Here is a 20,597-nt window from a genome sequence, read left to right on the forward strand (position 1 = left end):
CATTTTATTTGATTTATACCTGCCTTTTCTTTTTTAAAGAACTCAAAGCAGCTTATATCATTGGCCTCATCCTGTTCTCAATCGTATCCCCACAACAATAGCCCTGTGAGGTAGGTTGGGTTGAGACTGTCCCAAAATCACCCAGTTGGCTCCACGGCTGAGTGGGATCTAGAACCCAGACTGCCCAAGTCGTAGTCCCATGCTCTTAATCACTACGCCACACCGACTCTTCATTTTCCACTCAAGGGTTGCTGGCCTATCTTGCTCTGTGTTTTGGTTCCTCCTCTTTGCAAACTGCTTTCATTCCAACTGGACAATCAACAACTTCTGTCTGTAGTATAACCATTGCAGCTACATTACAACTTCCTATAGTAAGTACAACTCCCTACAGTAAGTACATAAGAATTAACACCTGAATTTTCCAACTCATCCCCTTTTCCATTTGTGGCCCTTTTTTAGGTTGTAAGCATGAGGGCATCAATGGAAACATTGGGTAGTTTCAATAAACTTTCTTTTCAGGGAAGCCAACATTCAACTTGCTGGGAACAAAGAATGCATTGTTTGTATCATGGGTCTTCAAACTACGGCCCGCGGGCCAGATCCAGCCTGCCTCAGAGGTGTTGGACTCTCTGCGCCTGCTTCGCCATGTGAGCAAGCTGCTGCCTCACCACGTGTGGGGTGAGGCGGCAGCTTGCTCGCTCGATTGTTTTGAACTCAATCAGAGATCTTACCAGGCTGCGCCCTCTGCCGCCGCCTTGCAACTGGCCCCCTGTTGAAAAAGTTTGAGGACCCCTGGTTTATACCCTGCCTTTTTCAAGTAACTCAAGATGGATTACACAGTCCTCCTCCTCCTCTCAAATCTTGCCCTCAACTACTCTAAGAGGTAGATTAGGTTGAGAGTCAGTGACTGGCCCAAAGTCACCCAGTGAACTTGTGAACCACCCGGATAGCTTCATCTAGTGGGTGGTAATATAAAAGATGCTACCTTCCAAATTTCTGCTAGTTTTGCATTATTGGAGAAAGTTACCAAGGCAGCTGTGGGGGTCTAGCACTGAAAGGATTCCAGCTCTGTGTCCAGAAATTCAGTGGACATACTTGCAATCGGGAAGGGCACCTGGAGTGACAGAAACTGAAGTAAGGTCATTTACAGTTGCACAAGACAACTTTGGGGCTTTAAGAACAGTATGTGTATTCCAGAATGAAAATCTAAGTTGCACTAGAATTCTGCACCATCAAGAAAATGTTTCAGGTATTTGGAGGGTGGGGAGGGAGGAGATGGGCTGCCAAGGCAACATTCCTAGACTGGTAAGCTAAATGTAAGGGTAGAGCTCTGTCTGCACAAGGGGTTGGGCTGCAGACCCAAGTGGAGTTGCATATGCAGGAAGGGAAGAAAGGCCTTGGAGTAAGAACTTCCTTTCCTAGTAGATGAAGGATTTCTGGATCACTTCATAAATATACAAGGTGAATGGTCTCTGAAGAAAGCAAGGTGGCTGTCACCTCACAGAAGCCAATGCTGTAACAGCTCTCAGCTCAGCCTCCATGTGGCTAAGTGGAGCCCCCTGAGATCTAGGTACTGGATGGACCCTTGGGTGAGTTGGTCCAGCCTGCCGATCAGGAAAAAAGAGGTCAGTGTAGGTTAGTTGCAGGATTCCTGCAAACTACAGTCCCCTTGGCCACTGGAGACTACCTCAGACCTGGCCTTCAAAATCCTGGAAAAAAGAATGGGCAGGAACAAGTATAATGGATCCAGAGGCCATGGAATTAAAAGCACATCCTGCAAAAAGGGAAGCAGCTTGCTTTTGGGGAGATGCAAGTGTACATAAGCATTATGCTGGACCAGGCGCAGATCACTGGTCCTGATTTAAAAAATTGGCTGCTAAGGAAATTGGCAATTATGTTGAAGATGCTGATTGTGTTTGCCTGAGATTGATGATAATGGACTGTGCCACCCACTTGAGAAATTCTGAAACTGGGATCTTGTGCCCATTTGATGGTTGAGGTCAGCCTCTGCAGACCCACTGCTTGTTTATATGAGGCCATAATGGTTGGCGAATATGGGGGGAAAGGTTTTTTTGGGGGGGGGGGGGAGACTGCTCAAAGTTTCAAGTTGACACTGTGGCTGGTCTCCCATGCAGACCAAGCTCCCTCTACTATTTGATTCTGGCAACTGAGGTTTCCCACCCTGGTGGAATTCTACAGTGTTTTCTATCTTCCCAGGATTCAAACTCAATTTATAGGCTTCATCTAGTCCATCACTGCATCCAGTGACCAGCGCAAAGACTGTGTGGTCACCCGTGACTTAAGTGTTAGAGAACAGGGCTAGGTTATGTGGCAACCTAGCCCTCCTACTTTAAAAACGGATTGCTGTGTAATGTGTTTCTGTTGGTGCGTAATACTGTGGATTGTAAAGAGTGGCTTAACAGAGTGCATGTCTCCCCCCCCCCCCCCGCTACTGTGCATTTAGTCATTTGGGCGAGTTAATGATCCTTTGCTGCAGTTCCTTGGGCAGCTATTTTATGGTGTCCCACTGGCTTCACACAGCATTTGAACAGCATGCTGAAAGCAATAGTAAGCCAACCAGAAATATCCCCTGTGCAGGAGTCTGGTAGCAAACCTCCATGTAGTCTACTGAAGCAAGGAATACATTGCTGTGGAAAGCTTCCTGAATGTTTCCATCTAGAACTTGTAATATATTCTAAACTTATTTCCATACTTGAAGGGCAGCCCTCCAATTTTCTAGCTTTTTCAGGCGTACAAAGAGTAACGGGATGCCCATGGGAGCAAGGGGTGCAGCCTGCCCTGCAACCTCTATATCTAGCAGCCTGATTGCCTGGACTATGATTGCCCATTTGGCCTAGAGCTTTGAGACAAGAGTGAGCAGAGATCTGTCCATAGGCAGGTGGGTACTCTAGCCAATAGCTTTGAAACTTCCAAATGTCCAAAAGCACAAGAGGTCAACTGTGCACTAATGGTCCTATCCTGTCAAAACTACTAACATCTCACCTTGAACAGCTGTAGATTTGGAAGGGGAAGAGGGATAAAGTCTTGGAAGATAAACCAGAGCAGATCTGGACTAATTTAAGCAATCTTTAATCCCTTGGACTTAAGACTCTCCTATGAGCCTTTGCGCATCCTTTTTGCAGGAGGATGGCACAGCTCTTTTTGTCTTTCATGTCAGTGGTATGTTTTTTGGGGTGTCCTCCACAATGAGACAACCCACCTTGTGGATGACTATGGCCAAATCTACTCTAGTGTGTGTCTGAATTTCAGTATTTGAGCCAAATGGGGCCACTGACTATTCTAATTGTGACAAAGGCTGCACACTAATTAGAGAGGCAGCTACCCCCGCCCCCCAGAAAAATACACTCCCTAGTGTTTCCCTCATCATTGCTGACTCTGATGCATTCATTAAGTGTAGCAAGCTTGAGTACAATTAGCACTCCCCCAATGCAAAATCACAGGGAAGACTTTGTTCAGGGAGAGCCATCCAACAAACATAGAAACTGGAAGGAAGTGGTTTTTTTTTAAAGTTGGAGAAAGGGCCATTTTCTTGCAGCATCCAATCAGAACAGCTTGGGGCAGGGTTAGCATATACCATAGTGAGGCACATTGGCCAATTAAAACTGCTGTCAGGCTGGCTGAGAGCAGGGAGTATGCCTGAAGAGGGTGTGGAAGGAGGCAACAAAAGAGAGACGAACAGGAGGGCTTGAGAGTCACCATTTGCCCAGTGGGTCTGCTGGGACCACCAGACCACATGAAGAGCATTCTGTGGTGGTATTTCCTGGCCCGCCGCGCCCACTTATAACTGTACCCATTCTGACCTAATGCTGCCTGCAGGACCATGGAGCATGTCTGTCTGCTCAAGGGGTCAAATGCACAAACTTCACTAAGTTCACTAGTCCAAACAAAACTAATTGTGGCAACCTTGGCATATGAGAAGCACTGAAAGAAGTTGCCTGGTGGAGATGCCATCTCCAGGAGAGCTTGAACACCTTGGCAGTCTTGCTCAACCATCTTTTTACAAGTACTCCATCACTTTTGTTCTGTTATCAAATCCCATCAGCATCCCACATATGCAACTTTTATACTTCTGCACATTTCTGGGAGTCAAAACTCTTGCCATCTCTTAAATCTATTTTTAAAAAAACTTTCAACTGTTTAATTTTTAAGTTAGTGGCCTTAGTACACAGGAGCAACTGTAGGATGTGTTGTATCTCATGAGCCTTCAAGCCCTTGCCAATTTTTAATATACATAGATACATTTCCCTCTTTTCTCCCTCTATGTTATCCCTCAGTCTTCTATCTACCGTGCTCTTGTTGCTGATCAGAGAAAGCTGGAGTTCAAGGAGCGCTGTGTTGTTATATGGCTCAGACTCCTAAGCATCTGCCTCACACTCAAGATCAGAAACTGAATATGCATGCCTCAATTTGGCTTTCCTGAATATAGATAGCTTTTGAATCATACAAATGTGAACTGGAAGGACTGTTCTTATGTTTAATGGGAATCAGCCTCAGGCTCTCCTTGTGGAAGAGAGCCTGGGACTGCTTCCCTTGCCCAAACAGGTTTCTGCTTGAGCTTGAAAAAGGAAGTGCATCCTTAGAGGTGTCGACCAAAAGTGAGAGAGATTTGCATGGTCGACCAAAAGTGAGAGAGAGCCTTCGAGGGGGCGGGGAGGGCGGGTTTGCAGCTGAGGTCCCAATTAGAGATCCTCAATCCATGGGAAGAATGGATAAGGCTATACCTGCATAGATCTTTTTGAGAGCAATACTGGATCTTTCCCCTTCTTGGGAATAAGGGTACCTGACAGGCTATCTACTAGGCAAATAGTTCATATAATTATGGGCTCTGCCTGGGGATGAAGTTGGAAGTCAAATTGAATTGAGTAATAATCAGAATTAAGAGAGAAACTAATTTAGACTTTTTAGAGTTAACGAAGAAAGAACTCCAAGAGTGGTAATTGTCTTGTGCAAAAGCAGGGAGGGAAACTAGAGACTGAAATTGAGAACCTAGATTTCCTTGAAAGATCATGCAATCCATGCCATCCCAGGCACTGAGAGGAGATAACCCAACACTTGGCTGCCTCATTACAACTAAGACAGCATACGTAAGTTTTAGCAAGCTGTAAGCCTTTTCAGCTAAAAATCAGAGTATAAATAAACAAAGCATCAGTAAAATGAACAAACATAAAAGGGGGATGAAGACCTACCTCTGTTCTAGGCTGGTGCAAGCAGTCTGTGGAGTGATAGCATTTTCTTCTCCAGCTTCTGTGTTTTCCTCCACCACGTATTTACAAGAAGCATCTTGCGAGGTAGACAATTTTCCTTCCTCACTAATGAAGAAAGGCTACAGTTTTATTTGTGTTTTAACCATCTGTTTAATCATGCATTTATGGAAGGCCTGGGGAGATGGGGTCCAGAGGTCACATGCAAATAGATTTTAGAAATATGATTGAAACATGGATAAGAAACACAAGGTTGTGGATTCTGTTCACATTCATCATTGGCATCAGTATATATGTTCACTTAAAAGGAAGTGGACTGGAAAAAATGCAGGATGTAAGATTACAGAGTAGTAAAAATGGAAATAAAGAATGTACATGGTATCTGAAGTGAAAATATTATCCTTTACTGTACATACCGATAGGATTTCAACACTCTGAAGCCAAAAGTGAGAGGGGGGAAAAACAGAGAAGGAATATAAAAAGAACATCAAGATTTTCCTAGAAAAAACAGCCTTTGGCCAAGCCTATTTATGTAGCAACCAATGCAATATTCCTTTATTACAATTATTCAACCAGCCCCTCTCTTTAGAAAGTCTCAGGTATCACATACAACGGATGAAGCAGTAAGCCTACACATAACCTAGCCTGTTGCTCTGCCCTAATTTTGCATGAGGAAAGGTGTGTGTGGGGGGGGGGAGGCACACTTAATCATGTGAATCCAACCTAGAATCTGAAAAGGTAGGTTTCATGCCCTGTCATTTGTGAAAACTAGACTTTGTTTTAGGTGACAGAATGCTTCTTGTGTAAATTGCTCTAAGTTTCTCAAAGGAAAGAATAGGATATAATTTTGAGCAAGTTATCACGTAAGGAGGTGTCTGATCCTTTCCTAGTAATCACTTGCGTGTATCTAAAAACAGTGCAATTCACACACATGCACACCCCTTAGAGCTGATGTAGACATGAATCTGTGTTCACTTTAGCACTAGACACTTTTGAAAAGTGCCCATTAGATAAAGGAACCCAGGAAGAACACGGTGCAGCAGTAAGATTAGTCTGCTAAAAGAATATACACTAATAGTTTAGTTAAGCAATCATTCATATTCAGAAAACATAATCAATGGACTCAGGTGAATGTATGGCAAAGCCAAAGGACAACCAGGATTAATAGAAGCCATAAGCTGACAACTTGAGACTATCTATGTTTCTTATTACAGATGGATGAAGGGCATCCCGAGTGGAATTATCTCCTCCCTCTTGCTCAGGGTTTATACACTTTAAATAAGCTTTGTCCCTGTCATACAAAGAAAGACATTCCCAGTTCTAGGACACAAGGAAGCTGAGGTAGCTAAATATTTGTATCAAAAATCCAATAGAAATACTATCAAAGAAAAACATAGGAAACTGCCGTAGCATCTCCTATGAACTAGAGACCTTTCCCAGAAAGAGAGAGGTGACAGACTGGAATCTCCAGGATTGGAATCATTCCTGCATGTGACCTTAGAATCCAAGATTGGCTGCTCCTTTGCTACCAGTGAGGCAATTCAAGGAACAAGGCCAAACAGAACTGCAGACACTTTCCATACATCAATAAAAAGAGACAGTTTGGTGATTCCAACATTCCTATACTGGCAAAGGTCAATATCCAGAGCAGGATGTGAGAGCAGTTCTAACATCTTAGGTGGGCTCTCTCACTGCTCCAACTAAGGGTTGAAAGGTGAAGAGAACAGGATTTCCTGAAATACCATCATCCAAATGCTGCTGCAATGGAAGTAAAAGCACTCAAACTTAGTAAACATGAGGACTGTAGACGGCAAGAAATCACTCTGTTACTACATTGTTACTGTTGTTGCTAGTCGCGAAGTTGCGTCTGACCCATCACGACTCCATGGACAACATTCCTCCAGGCCTTCCTGTCCTCCATCATTCCCCAGAATTCACTTAAGCTCACAGTGACTCCATCTAGTCACCTCATTCTCTGCTGTCCCCTTCTTCTTTTGCCATCAATTGTTCCCAGCATTAGGGTCTTCTCCAGTGAGACATTGTTATTATTATACTGCATTTATACCCTACCTTCTCTCCTCCTGCAAGCAGCCCAAGGCAGCTTACACAATCATTCTCCGTGTTATCCTCGGTGCTCCCTGCTGATAGCAGGGAAGGCTCATGGGGCCTGAACATTATCAGGTGCTTGCAAAAAGACCATGAGGTACTGAATCTAGGTGGTTAATGCTACAAAGACCTATTTTTTCCAGTTGGCGGTGTGAGAACGTTGGCATGAAGCTGTCCAGAACTTAAAGAATATCTAGGGCTGGACAGAGGAGTGGCACAAACTACACTTGCCTGGGCCACCAAGCAACAATCAGGATGTGAAGAGTCCTTTCACTGCATATTTTGCTCACAACCCTCATGATGGGAGGAAAGAGTGCTAAGGTGGTGTGCCTCCACAGTGGAGGAGAAAGGCATCTCCCAGGGATTCAGGGCCATGTCCTGCTTTGCTGCAGAAGAAGTAACATTCTGTGACTAATACCATGGTGAACAATTCGAACTCAGGGAGAGCCCACTTGTTAAAGAGCTCTTGACAGCACTTCTTGGAACAAGCTCCCTCTTTGGAAGGAAGATTTGTGACCTGTGAGGAAACTGGTGAGGCATTCTTGCCAGATGTGTGGAGTAACTGGCAATGAATGTACCAATTCTAGAGGAGGAGCAGAAGGTTTAGGAGGGAAAGGGATTTTGTCCCACCCTATTTATGTATAAGACTATGGTAGCGTTATTCAATACAATTTAAACATGTCCTGTGACAGTAGGTTTGAATGCCACAGGGCCTGGGTGATTGTTAATAAGTTTTGAGTTGGCTGACATGCAGTGCCTTCCTGATGTGAGCAGAGTTATTTAATCATAAGGGAGTGGCAATTGGTCCAAAACGGTGGAGATACATGCCTGAAGCAACTATTACTGCTGGGTGGGAAGTGCAGAATCAAATCTTCAAAGATGATGAGTCCATACACTCTACTAGGGCAGAAAATGCCTGGCCAACTCAAACACAAAGAGGCACTAAGTTTTGGTGTCCCTCTCTGAGTTGAAGGTTCACATGAAACATGATTCAAGTGGCTTCAAGCAAAGGCAGGTTAGTGAAACAACTGATAAAGGTGAGGCTCAGCAGTTAACATGAGCTGGCAACCTGGGTAACTCAGGGCCAATCATTCCAAAAAAAATCTACTCCTTGTGCTCTTTGTTTTCTAGGGTATTCTGATTATCTTTACACAAACTATGGCTCTGCAGTTCATTGCAGGCTAGGAGCTTGGTTTCTTCACCAGTGGAGGTATAATAAAGGATGAAAAAGAAGCAGCAGAAGAAATAAAATATGCTTTTAAAAAGAGAAGCAGCAGCTATTAAAATCTGAAAGTTACAAATAAGAAAACTGATTTTTTTAAAATATAAGGCTTTTATAGACCATCCATCTACTGGTATTTTGGGACAGTTTAGCCAGAATGAAGACAAAAATAGCTTTTTAAAGGAGAGATTAAAAATAGCTCTTTTCCTGGGAAAGGAGGGATGAACTGGCAAATAAATGTCAAACTATACTTGATCTGTAACATTTCCCTAGACAATATGGGGAGTTCATTCATTGTGGGATCCCTTCCTCACATCAACCTGGAGAAGATGCCTTGTTTTTGTCCAGGTGGTACATTTATTAATGTTTCTAAAATAAAGGGCAGAATTCTAGACCCACCCTTTAAAGATGTAATTAAGGGCTATTTTTAGTGTGAATCAGGGCAGAGTTTGTTCTCTCACCTTTTGAAGACAGCTGTTTCAGTTTTAGCATCTACAGTAAGGCTGAGGGTCTCCTTCATGCTGCCATTCATTACTGTCTCAGTCACCTTGTCTGCATTTTCCACATCATCTTCTCCATCAGAACCAGCTTCCATTGCAACACTTCCTGCAGCTAGAAAAAGAATTTGCATAAGGTGGTTAATCACTAAGGTGTTTGCTGGCTTCCTGAACAGCATGCTGAAGATTAGGAAAAGCAATAACCCGAGAACTTTGTGAGCAAGGACTCTGCCTGCTCAAGCACAGAAGTTAGGCAGGTTGTTTACCTTTAACTGTTATTCTTTGAGTGGTTATCTGTGCATTCACACAAGTGGGCTTTGCTGCATAACACAACACCTAGACTGGAAAGTGCGGATGGGAGCTCCCCGCCCGCCACTTTCTGGGTCCAAGGGAAGAAGTGTGGGGCTCCTGCCCAGTCCCTCAGTTGCCTTGGAGACAGCATCATTTCCAGGCAGCTGAAGATTTGCATTCAGATGAGATGGCGATCCCAATTCTGCCCTCGCTTGGCACTCCATGTCACAGATGGAGGGCATGGTAGGCTGACAACAGTTAGTGGGGTGGAGAGCAGGTTGTGTGAATGCAGAGATGACCACTCAAAGAACAACAGTTACAGGAAAGCAACCTGCCTTTCTTTGTTGTGGACTCTGTGCATCACACATGTGGGTCATTACCAGAGGATTGCTGAGAGGACTGCCCTGCCAAAAGTGCGGTCCTGTCTTGTGGAGATGTGGAGCTGGTAGTGCCAGGTGAAGGTCGACAGTGTGGACCACATGATGACTCAGCAGGTGGCATGCAGTAGGATTCCAGCTAACAGGGCAGTAGATGCAGCCTGTGCACGTGTGGAGGTCAAGTCCGGCCATCTCGTATGCTAGACAGATGGGGTTGGTCACCCACCTAGAGAGTCTCTGGGACCAGATGGGTTCCCCCTTACTCAGGTCCTCATAGTGGATACAGGCGGTTTGGGTATCAGAGTTGCTCTGTATGTGCCTTGTAGAAGGGAGGTTTGAGTCCTGCCAACCTGGTGAAGAGCATGAAAGCCTTCCATATGGCCAGATAGGACTTATGGATGGAGGGTCTGAGGGCAGCCTGGAGGGTGGAAGCAACTTCAGGAGGGACAAGTAGGGGTCTGTCACCTGCTGATCAGGTTCAGCTTCCTGATGTCAGGGGAAAGGTCTCAGTCCCCATCTTTTGAAAGCAGGTTGCTGTGCAGCAGTAGGCAGAGGAACATCCTGTTGGAGAGGTGGAGAAGGAGCCACAGCTGTCTTGGCCACCAGGGAGTAATAAAGATGCAGTTCATCTTGTTCCTCTGGATTTTAGAGACTACCTTGGTGATCAGTTGGAAGGGGGCAGGGAGGCATAGAAAAGGGCCCTTTCCCACCTCAGAAGGAATGTGTCTCCGAGGGAGGTGATCCCCTGTCCCACTCTGGAGCAGAGCAGGCAGCATTTGGACTTCTGGGGAGTGCTGAAGAGGTCCACCTCGGGAGTGGCCCATCTGTTGCAGAGGTTGTGAGGGCTGCGCTGTCAAGCTCCCATTCGTGGGGTGTCGCGGTGGAGAAGCTCAAGGTGTCTGCCAGGGTGTTGAGGTGGCCCACCTCTGCTTACCAAGGCAGAGGAGGCACTGGGAGTGGCCATCTGCAGTGGGCAGGCATGTAATGCATGAAGCACAGCTCTGACGGTGTATCAGAAGCCACGGTAGGAAAAGGAAAGGAAAAAAGGTGGATGGAGAGGTTCTCCATGACGCTGAGTTACGGAAATTCTTTTTGATCTAGACCTTGCACTGCCCACATGTGTTGCAAAGACCACGACAAAGAAGAAACAGATCCTGTTGATAGACTTTTGTACATTTCTGAACTATGTATTCTTTGCCACTTTTACTAATTTTCATAGTCACAAAATATTACTATGCAACTGTTTATACAAACTATTTTAATTAAACACACTCAATTACCACCCCTTGCCCATTTTCAGCCTATTTTGCAACCTGGATCAGTTAAAGTAGCTGGCTAGTCACATCACATGCTTTTATTACCTATTATATGCCCATATTAGGCAAAGAATTTGGAAAAAAAATCCAATATGACAAACCTCAAATTACATAATTGTAAGTAGCAAACTAAGGATTCCCTATGTAAACATCATGATTGTTTCAGTGTTCTCTCACCTTCTGGTTGAGTTGCAAGTGCAGCTGCATTTGCACTCAAAGGATCCATTGGCTCAGTGCTGGTTTCCATTTCCACAGGTGAGTTACTTCTTAGGGTATCTTTCGAACTTTAAAAGTAAAATGGAAGCTTTGATGAGTGCTACTTTTAATCTTTTTTGACAAGATGAAGCATGCTGGCAATATATTTTTGATAGGTGAGGTAAAGATTGTCAGTTTTGAACCAAAGCAGTGGATGCCTCAACATTTGCTGATAGTTTAAAAATGTTGTTCTAAGCTATACTTGAGTGATTCCAAAACATGTAAAAGGAAACAAAATAAAGATAAATATGTAAGACTCCTCCAGAATTTACATGCTTTGAAAAGCGAAATACTGTTTGTTTCAACTCTTCCCTTCAGAAATAAGACAGGAAGTTAGGATACAAGAATGCTATGTGGGCAAGCCATTCCGACACAGAAGATAATCTGAGAATTTTTAATATTGCACTCAAACAACACTAGACTGGGTCTGAAAAAATGTCATGCAACTGAAAAGTATGGTGGAGGTGTTGAACCTATAAACAATTTAAGAATTTGGCTTTGAGGAGCCCTCCCCCTCCCCCCTTCCCAAGCAAACCTCTGACTAACAAGTTTCTGACAGTCTTCCCTAAGCAGCAGATGACTTTCAGTTCAGGAAAACAGATGTTTGTATGCTATTCTAAGTGGCACCCCAAGGAAAAATGGACAATTAGGAGGCAGTGGGGAAATGAGAGAGAAAGAAATATTGAGACACAGGGGAGGAAAGGGCAGCTCTGGTGGTGGTGATACTGGTTTTGCTCTGCCAACCAAAGGATACTATAGAGAACTGATACCAGTAGCCTCTCTTCAAGTAAATGAGGCAGGGGGGAAGGTTTTTTTGCCAGCTGCTCATCTGCAGGACCTTTTTTTTTTTTTTTACTTAAAGAGTCATACCAATACATGCAGTATCTTTTCAACTTAACTCAAAATTCTACTACAAATTCATTTTTAAAAGACATTAAGCAATGCCACAACTTAATGTTATCCTTCAGAAGAAAAATATATGAAAGCAAAACACAATAGTAACTTTGGTGATTCTTCAATCATTAAATCCATGTTTTTGGGAAAATCTATCACTTCCTACCTTAGCGATGTGAAGTCTGAAAATGAAGCCCAGCCAGTTTCTTTTGTTGGCATAGGTTCTTCTGTGCTCCATACATCAGATCCAACAGAATCCAGATTGCTACCATGAGTGGTTTCCATGGGAACATCAAAGTTAGCTGACCAGTTAGGTGCTAAAAAGATCGATATTAATACTGTTACAGTATCTAAAAGAAAAACTCACAAAAATACATCTCCAACAAGGTTTGCTGCTGTTGTTGGTAGTCGCAAAGTCGCATCCGGCCCATCGTGACCCCATGGACAACACTCTTCCAGGCCTTCCTGTCCTCCACAATCCCCGAATCCACTTAAGCTCACGCCAACTGTTTCAGTGACTCCCCTAGCCACCTCATCCTCTGTCATCACCTCCTTCTTTTGCCATCTATTGTTCCCAGCATTAGGCTCTTCTCCAGGGAGTCCTTCCTTCTCATTAGGTGGCCAAAGTATTTGAGTTTCATCATCAGGATCTGGCCTTCTAAAGAGCAGTCAGGGTTGATCTCCTCTAGGACTGACCGGTTTGATCACCTTGCAGTCCAAGGGACTCTCAGGAGTCTCCTCCAGCACCACAATTCAAAGGCCTCAATCCTTCGGCGCTCAGCCTTCCTTATGGTCCAGCTTTCACAGCCATACATTGCAACTAGGAAAACCATAGCCGTGACTATACACACTTTTGTTGGCAGGATGATGTCTCTGCTTTTTAGTATGCTGTCCAGATTTGCCACAGCTTTCCTCCCAAGGAAGAAGTGTCTTTTAATTTCTTGGCTGCAGTCACCGTCTGCGGTGATACAGATTTTTATAATAATACATTCTTTTAGGTTCCCTGATCATTTCAGTTAAAACTGTCAAAACACTTTGTCATACTTGCAAGCAGTTTTCTTTCCTCTCTCAATATCAGAGATTGAATGCTTCCACTCTGACTGATGGAAGAGTCCTGTGCCTTCTGAAACTTGCATACACATACACCATTCCTCAAGAAATATAGTGTAGACCATGTTGAGGAACATATAGACTGTACTTTCCTGTGTACAATATTGGAATGTGAACTGCCCCAAACCCTCACATTTTTCTCTCAAAGTCTTTTGCAGAAGTCTTATTTCAGGTCTCTGCAAGACTTCACTCCTCCAAAAGTTCTTCCTATTGCACACATTTGAATGTAACCTCCACTAAGTGCTGAATGATTTCTAGGCATTTTGAGCCAAAGGTAACCTTGTTTAAATTCCCAAACCTCAGTCACGCATCTCTGCTTATCACTGGGATTTGCCCGTTAACTGGAGATAATGGCCAGGCTACTGCTTACACTGCCAATTTATTCCAGAAAAGAGGCATATCCAAAGCAGCCTCTTACTTTTAAATAATGAATGTCAGATTCTCCACTGATCAGGTGAACAAGACAACCAACCTTCTTGATTCAATTTTTAAAAGGAGCATGCATTTGTGTGTTTTAAATTGAAAGCAGTAGAAAGTCTGAACAAGGTGAAGGGCTCCCACTCTCTCTTTTTTACAGTTATTATGCTAGTGAGAAGAGCTGAATTTCTGTATCCAGTTATCTTAACAAATGAGAGGCTGTGATATAAAAGCTGCCTACCTTCACTCAAATCTACTTCCATCTTGTCTTCTGTATTAGTGCTTGATTCGAACAAATCTTGCTTTGTTCCATCCTCTTCTTCGGAATCTGTACTCTCCTCACTGTCTGTACTGCCCGAGCTTTTTTTTTTAAATGAAAGAGATATGAATGAGATTATTTCTACCTCATGGGACTCTCTTTCCTTAATGCCCTGACACACCTTTTAAAAAAAGCAACGCAAAGCAAACATCCAAAGGAAGTACGGAGGTAGAAAGGATTTCTGACTAATATAGTCAAATTATAAGATGGCAAAAGAGGACCCCCCCCCCGCAAAAAAATAATTAAAAAAATATCCCACTGATATCAGTGACAGAACTCATGAAGTTTTAGAGGAGCTCAACTGTATACACAGTTTGGGAAATCTTTAAGGTTTTCAGAGTTCTTTTGAATTTAAAATTTAGGAATTACACACTAATGCCACTTCCATTTTAGTTGGAAGTACTGCAGAGGTCAGAATGTACATTTTAAATAAGGTAACTAAGCTACGAACTCCATGAAAGTGTCAGTGGCTAGTGATGCAGCTCAGCATTCCCCTGGCCCCTCCTGAATTCACCAGCATGCCAAGAATTCCAGGCTCTGGCAGTATCCAGGAATGGGCCAAAACCCTTTAATCATGTGTAGAAAAACCCTTACAATTGTAATGAATTTTATTAATGTATTGTGTTTGATGACTACTTGGAGGACTTTATCTAGGACAGAACTTAAACATCTGCCTTCCACTGATTGTGAATCTTTGCTTCCTCTCCTTTTTCCGCTGTAATTCAAGATCCAAACCTGGATCTTACACTACCCTAAAATGTATGAACCCAACATGCTGACAGACAAAGCCTTGGCAGAAAGGAAGGCAAACACTCAAGTGCCTATCATCATATGAATCGCATGTAGCTAGTTTGGTGTCTGCTAATAAATGGTTATATCTAAGGTGTTTCAGTTGTTCTGTGTGAACGTTTATAGGCAATATGATATAAGATTATTAATCTACTGTCACTAATCCAAAACTTTCAGGGAAGAAGCAGGATATAGAAACTTAAAAGTTTTCTCCTCTTGTGAGGAATAGTACAAAGTTAACTTCCTACAGTGATTATGCAGGGACAGACCTGACTACAGGAGCAGGAGACAGGGCAAATGCCAGGGCCACCAAATAACTAATAATCTCTACCACATGCAAGCTGTGACCATGTATCCTGCCTGGAATCCAGTTTAATAACTGATCCATTTCCTTAAAAGTAATATAGTGAAACAAAAGTAGAATAAAGACGGGTAGCATCAAAGGCATTGAGTTCAGAGAAGATCACAAAGTTCTAGAGCCAGCTTTGTACATAGAAATGCCTTGAAAATCCAGTTTAGTAGATTAGAAGAGAGAGAGAAAAAATCCAAAACTGTCTGAGACTAAAATGGGAAGAGAAGAGACAGATCTCAGTGACTGGTGTTTTGCATGCTCAGGACAACAGCAGCAGCACCACCCTGTTTGGTGCTGGTATGTATCATTGTAGCTCTGCATTACTTTAAAAAAACATTATGCATCAGTTTACCAATGGTGGGCCAGCTAGAAATCTAAACATGATTATATTTAATGAGAGCTAGAACTTATGATTTGGCAATTCAAATAAACACATACACATAGGCAGCTGTACTCTCTGCTGTCTTAAATTTACCTGGATCTTCTCTGAGATTCTGATGTAAAAGCGATATGTTTCTCTTCCCAGATATCCTCTTCATCAGAACCACCATCATCAAACTGCTGTATTCTCTCCTTGCAGCATGCCTCAAATAAAGCAATATTGCCCTAAACATTTTTAGAAACAAATATGCAAACAGGACTAAGAACACTATACTGAATCTCCCACTAATAGATAAATAGAAATACAGACATTTCAACATTAACTCTGTAAAGTGTAAGAGGTATATCTCTGGTAAAAGCTTCTCAACCATGTTTAACATACTAGAAGAAAAAGATTCTCTTTTCTGAGGAAATCCCAATCCCAGGATTTAAACAAAGTTCAAATGGAGCACTAAATATGACATTTCAAAATGTCTTATAATTCAGAAAACCCATCACCAGCATATATAAGGTGGCTGTGAAACCGCTACTTCCATCACCATTCACTGCTCTTCTCACCAGTACCATAGTTGGGAAAATTAATCCCACAGCTGACAACAATCTCCGGGTAAAAGCCAAGTAAAACCAGACAGTCACATTAGACAGTGGCCTCCCTTCCTAAAGAAAGAGACACCTGCTGGACAGAAAGCAGACACACCACTGACTCTCCCCGTGGCTGTGGCTACATCAGCACTAGTCTCAAGGATCAGTGCCAACTTAGTTGAAAACAATGTGAAAAAGTTCTACACTGCTTCCAATCTACAGTCTGGGAGTTCAAACTGCCAGGTCACCAAAGCTGCTCCCTGCCAGGGAGAAGCATCCGTACAGAAGCAGCATGTACTTCTTTCTCAATCCCACTACTCTTCACTGTGCTGCATTGGTAGCAACACACATGGTACTGCTTCTTAACACAGCAGTGTTCCTAATACTAAGTCACAAAATTAAAAGGGTCACAGTAAGTCATTCAAGTAAAACTTACCTGGATCCTTAGCAAAATCTCCATTTTTAGAGCATCCATAAAGCATCTATCCAGAGCTATCACTACCAAAAAAGGTGCTTCTATGTTCTCCTGCCCTACAAGCGATGCATTTTATTGCTTAACTACTGATATGCTCTAGATAGTGATTTCTCAATTTTTCTCTAAATCAGGGTCAGAAACCCAGTGTCCTCCAAATATTTTCTATCACAACTCCTACCAGCCCCAGCCAGCAAGGGTTAGTGCACTGTAGTAAAAAAGTAATACTTGGGTGATAGCAGATGCTTTAAGTTTGCCTTTGTGTTAAACTGCTTCTCCCAAGAACCACTGACTTCACACAACATGGCCTCCGCGTGCTCTCTGATTGCAAGCCTTTTTCTATTTGTCATAGTTCCTCCAACCCCGCGCTTTTTGGAGATTGCTCTTCCACATGACCACAGACAGCTCCTCCAAAGTATCCAAGTAGCACACTGTAGGGGCTGTCAGTTGTTCTCCATTTATTTATTTACTTATTTAACACAACTGAATATGCACAAGCATGTTTGTAGGGTCTTTTTCTTCCAAAATCACATAACTATGCAACTTCTGTATAGCTGAAATTAAGAGGAATTACTTGGGCAATGTTGTGTCAAGTGTCTGTTGTCATAATGCAGCAGGCACTGGCCATGTACAAAAGAGGCCACAAATGAGTAATTGTGTTACTTTTTGGTCACCTGACAAGTATCTAATGGAGAGCAGTCAAGGGAAATAAAGCTGTAAGGAACATTTGCTCACAAAAGGGTGTGGCAAACTTCCTCCAACATCCCAGTGATATTCTTACGGTTTCTAGAGTTCCCTCATTTTTCACCGCATAAATTCATGTAAAAATGTAGCAACTTGTCAGAGAATTTTAAAAACAAAAGCCTTTCTTTAGACAGCTGTCCAAAAAAATGTTTGTGAAAATGCAGTATGCTCATGATCTGGAGATTCAGGAATGTGAGGAAAAGGCAAGGTCACAAGGAACTAAAGGGGAACACTAAAACAGTGTATTTCTCTGTGGAGAGGGAAAAAAGTTGTTATCCCCTAGCACAGCAGGCTATTTTTCTCCCCACACACATTCACAAAGTATACAGAAGTAGGAATATACTTACGCTTTCATTTGTATTGAGGGTAAAATTGATGTCTGATACACGGTCAAAAGAAACACTGTGAACAAAGTACAAATTTATGCACTAAAACAGAAGAAAAATCACATTCTAGATGGCATTCTGAAATACTTCATATTACAGTACTTTATATCAAAAACAGTGATAAATATTCTAATATCTATTTGAAGAAGGCAAATGTGACTACCAATTCCCTTACAATGATTTGCCCTTAGCTTATGCTGTTGACTTAATGTCTCAATCAAGAAGATTGTGTCAGTGTGATTTCACATGTAGCAAAAACAGAAAGTGAACATCCACTTACTTTATACCTCTGCAGTGCAGTATGCAAAAGCACACTTTTAAAATCATTTGAACTCACTGCAGGGAGCAACAATATGCTCCAAGTAACTGCAGCATGTGCTAAATGCAACTACATGTGAATAAGTCTGCCAATAAAATCTTCACGCATAAATAAGTTATTTGACTAGAAATAGCTAAAAGCTATTTTAAATAGACTCAAGTGGAAATCCACCTGTCTAAGTGATGGGCATCTATCATGAAAAATGTATTCACTTCAAAAATCAGACAATACAGACACTACTGGATAGGGGGAAAACCCCACTGTCTTATGTTTCAATTTTAAGAAGAAAAACTATGACCCATGTTGCTACTGATCAAATTTCTATCTCCATCTGGGGGTGCTGCTTTCTGATACAGAACAGTAAATTTAGGTTAATATGTGAGACACACTTCAGTTGTTTTCAAAGGAACAAATTAAAAGCATAGTGTTTTATTCAGCCCAAGGCGTTATATTCCAAATGCACATGTATCCAGTGATTAAAGCTGTATATTTCCTCATTGGGTACAGCTGTGGATGTGCTAAACTAGTGTCAGGCTGTCACAATGGACTGGATGAAGGCTAACAAACTGAAGCTCAATCCAGGGAAGACTGACATGCTGTTAGCAGCTGGTGGCTCTGACTGGAAGGAAGATGCTGAGCCTATTTTGGACAGTGTTGCACTGCCCTATCTTAGGGGTCTTTTCGGATCCATCTTTGTCACTTGAGGCTCAGGTTGTCTCCACAGCACGCTATAGATAACTGGACAGGGTTTCCCTGGTTTCCATAGTTTATACTCTGGTAATCTCTAAAATAGATTACTACAATGCATTCTATATCGGGCCACCCTTGAAAACTGTTCAAAAGCTACATCATGTGCAAATTAAGTCAGTAAGTTATTAAAACAATACTAATTGTTCTGTGTCTGAATCTTATTGCACATATAGTGGGCACTTTGGTGCATTTTAATTATCACTTAATAATTAATTATGCATCATAGGATTCCTGTGTTTTGAATGAATTTAAACATTTCTGTTGCTGCTAAATTAAGGCCAGTTGATCATTCTAATTATCAGTATGTAAAAAGACAGTCCACCACTTTTTTGAGGTCAGTGCAAGTTAGACAATTAATGTTTGCTTTCACAGAAAATAGAAATCAAAATTAGAGTAATATGTCTAACATGGATTAGAAAAATCATAGCATATAAAATCATAACATATAAAACAAGCTATACAGATCAGAAAAGAACACAAGCCAGTGTTACAGTATGTTTGCTTTCATTGGTTAGCTCCTAATATTTAACAAAGCTAATGATTTTCATTTACAGATAATGTATGTAATGTTTCAAATAATGTTTTCCCTGCTTGCATAAGAATAGAAAACACTGAACAACCACTCACAAGGAAGAGGTCCAATCAGAATACATAAGTCAATGTGATTTCAAATACCTTAACTGGATACATTACGTATCCTTTAAATTCTTTTCAGTCCCAAACCTTTGAGGGCACACATTTAATATTATAAGTTGACTGGATTAATGAAAAGTGTTATATTTCGGGATACAAGGGATACTGTGAACCAGCTTTCTTCCACCTAGTGTCTCCAAAACAACAGTTCTCATCATCCCTGACCACTGGCCATACTTGCTGGGAGCTGTAGTCCGAAATAGCTGGAAACTGCTTTGTTGTGGAAAGCGCCACTACATGGATCATAGCTATATTGATAACTTTCACTTATCCCAAACCTGTCAGAACTGAACTGGTTCCAAGCACAGAAGGACAGATTTAAATCCTTTCTTTACAGCACTGTACAAAAGTTCTGACTGCTATCTTTTCCATGAAAAGAGTCACAAAACAACTTGTTTCATAACTAATAGGGATGGGAGGTGTTAGACACACCTTACAAGAAAATATGTCCTCTTCTTGAGTGTGCCCAATGCATAAGGCTGATTTATACAGCTTCATCACTGAAGAAACAAGCACTAACCACTGTGGCATGAACAAATGGAAAACAAAGATGGATATTAAAGAAAATAATACTCACTTGCCAATATCATCCTGATCGGCAAACTTCTCATCGTTGAAGCCAAACTGGTCAATAAAATTGGACGTCATTTGTTGCATCTGATAATCAGAAAAGGCCTGGCAACCCCAGGACCAACGACAGTGATATAATGATTCTAATAATAGTCTAAATACTACTTGCCCATTTTACTGCAGAAATATTCTTTACTAAATTACACATACATATGCATGAAAAAGCTATTTCATCATTAAAGACAGCAAATCAGATAACTGAAATTTAGAGGGTTTAAGGGCAAATGTTTGGTAAATATTTCAATAAGGATTAACTTTGGTCCAAAGCTAAGCCTCTAAGCAGGTAATGCAATTTTAGATGGATACTGACTGCAGCAGTGAGGAGAACAAGAAGCCAGGTTCCTTCACCACTCAACAGAATACATACAGTCTGACATGTAACAAAACATACAATAACAGGAAAACTTAATTTTGAGGCAATTTCTTCAAAGAAAATATTTTAAGAGACTGCAACAATTACAGTACTTCTGATA

The 20,597-nt window shown here is 42.0% G+C and overlaps 1 protein-coding gene across 10 annotated transcripts in view; it reads right to left on the minus strand.

Moving 5' to 3' along the window:
* PPP6R3 (protein phosphatase 6 regulatory subunit 3) overlaps window positions 1-20,597 on the minus strand; it is a 76,730-nt gene that overhangs the window by 3,329 nt on the left and 52,804 nt on the right. For 8 of the 10 annotated variants that reach the window (XM_044426011.1, XM_044426009.1, XM_044426008.1 and 5 more), the window contains 8 exons: window positions 20,072-20,169; window positions 17,694-17,748; window positions 15,643-15,773; window positions 13,949-14,067; window positions 12,347-12,497; window positions 11,209-11,315; window positions 9,012-9,162; window positions 5,208-5,330 (listed from right to left, as the gene is read on the minus strand). In XM_044426011.1, the coding sequence (XP_044281946.1) occupies window positions 5,208-5,330; window positions 9,012-9,162; window positions 11,209-11,315; window positions 12,347-12,497; window positions 13,949-14,067; window positions 15,643-15,773; window positions 17,694-17,748; window positions 20,072-20,169 (935 nt within the window). The remainder of the gene's footprint in view (window positions 1-5,207; window positions 5,331-9,011; window positions 9,163-11,208; window positions 11,316-12,346; window positions 12,498-13,948; window positions 14,068-15,642; window positions 15,774-17,693; window positions 17,749-20,071; window positions 20,170-20,597) is intronic. The other 2 variants (XM_044426018.1, XM_044426010.1) reach the window with 2 other exon arrangements.

The sequence above is a fragment of the Varanus komodoensis genome, unplaced genomic scaffold (genome assembly GCF_004798865.1).
Source record: "Varanus komodoensis strain SLA01 unplaced genomic scaffold, ASM479886v1 scaffold16, whole genome shotgun sequence".
Lineage (NCBI taxonomy): Eukaryota > Metazoa > Chordata > Lepidosauria > Squamata > Varanidae > Varanus > Varanus komodoensis.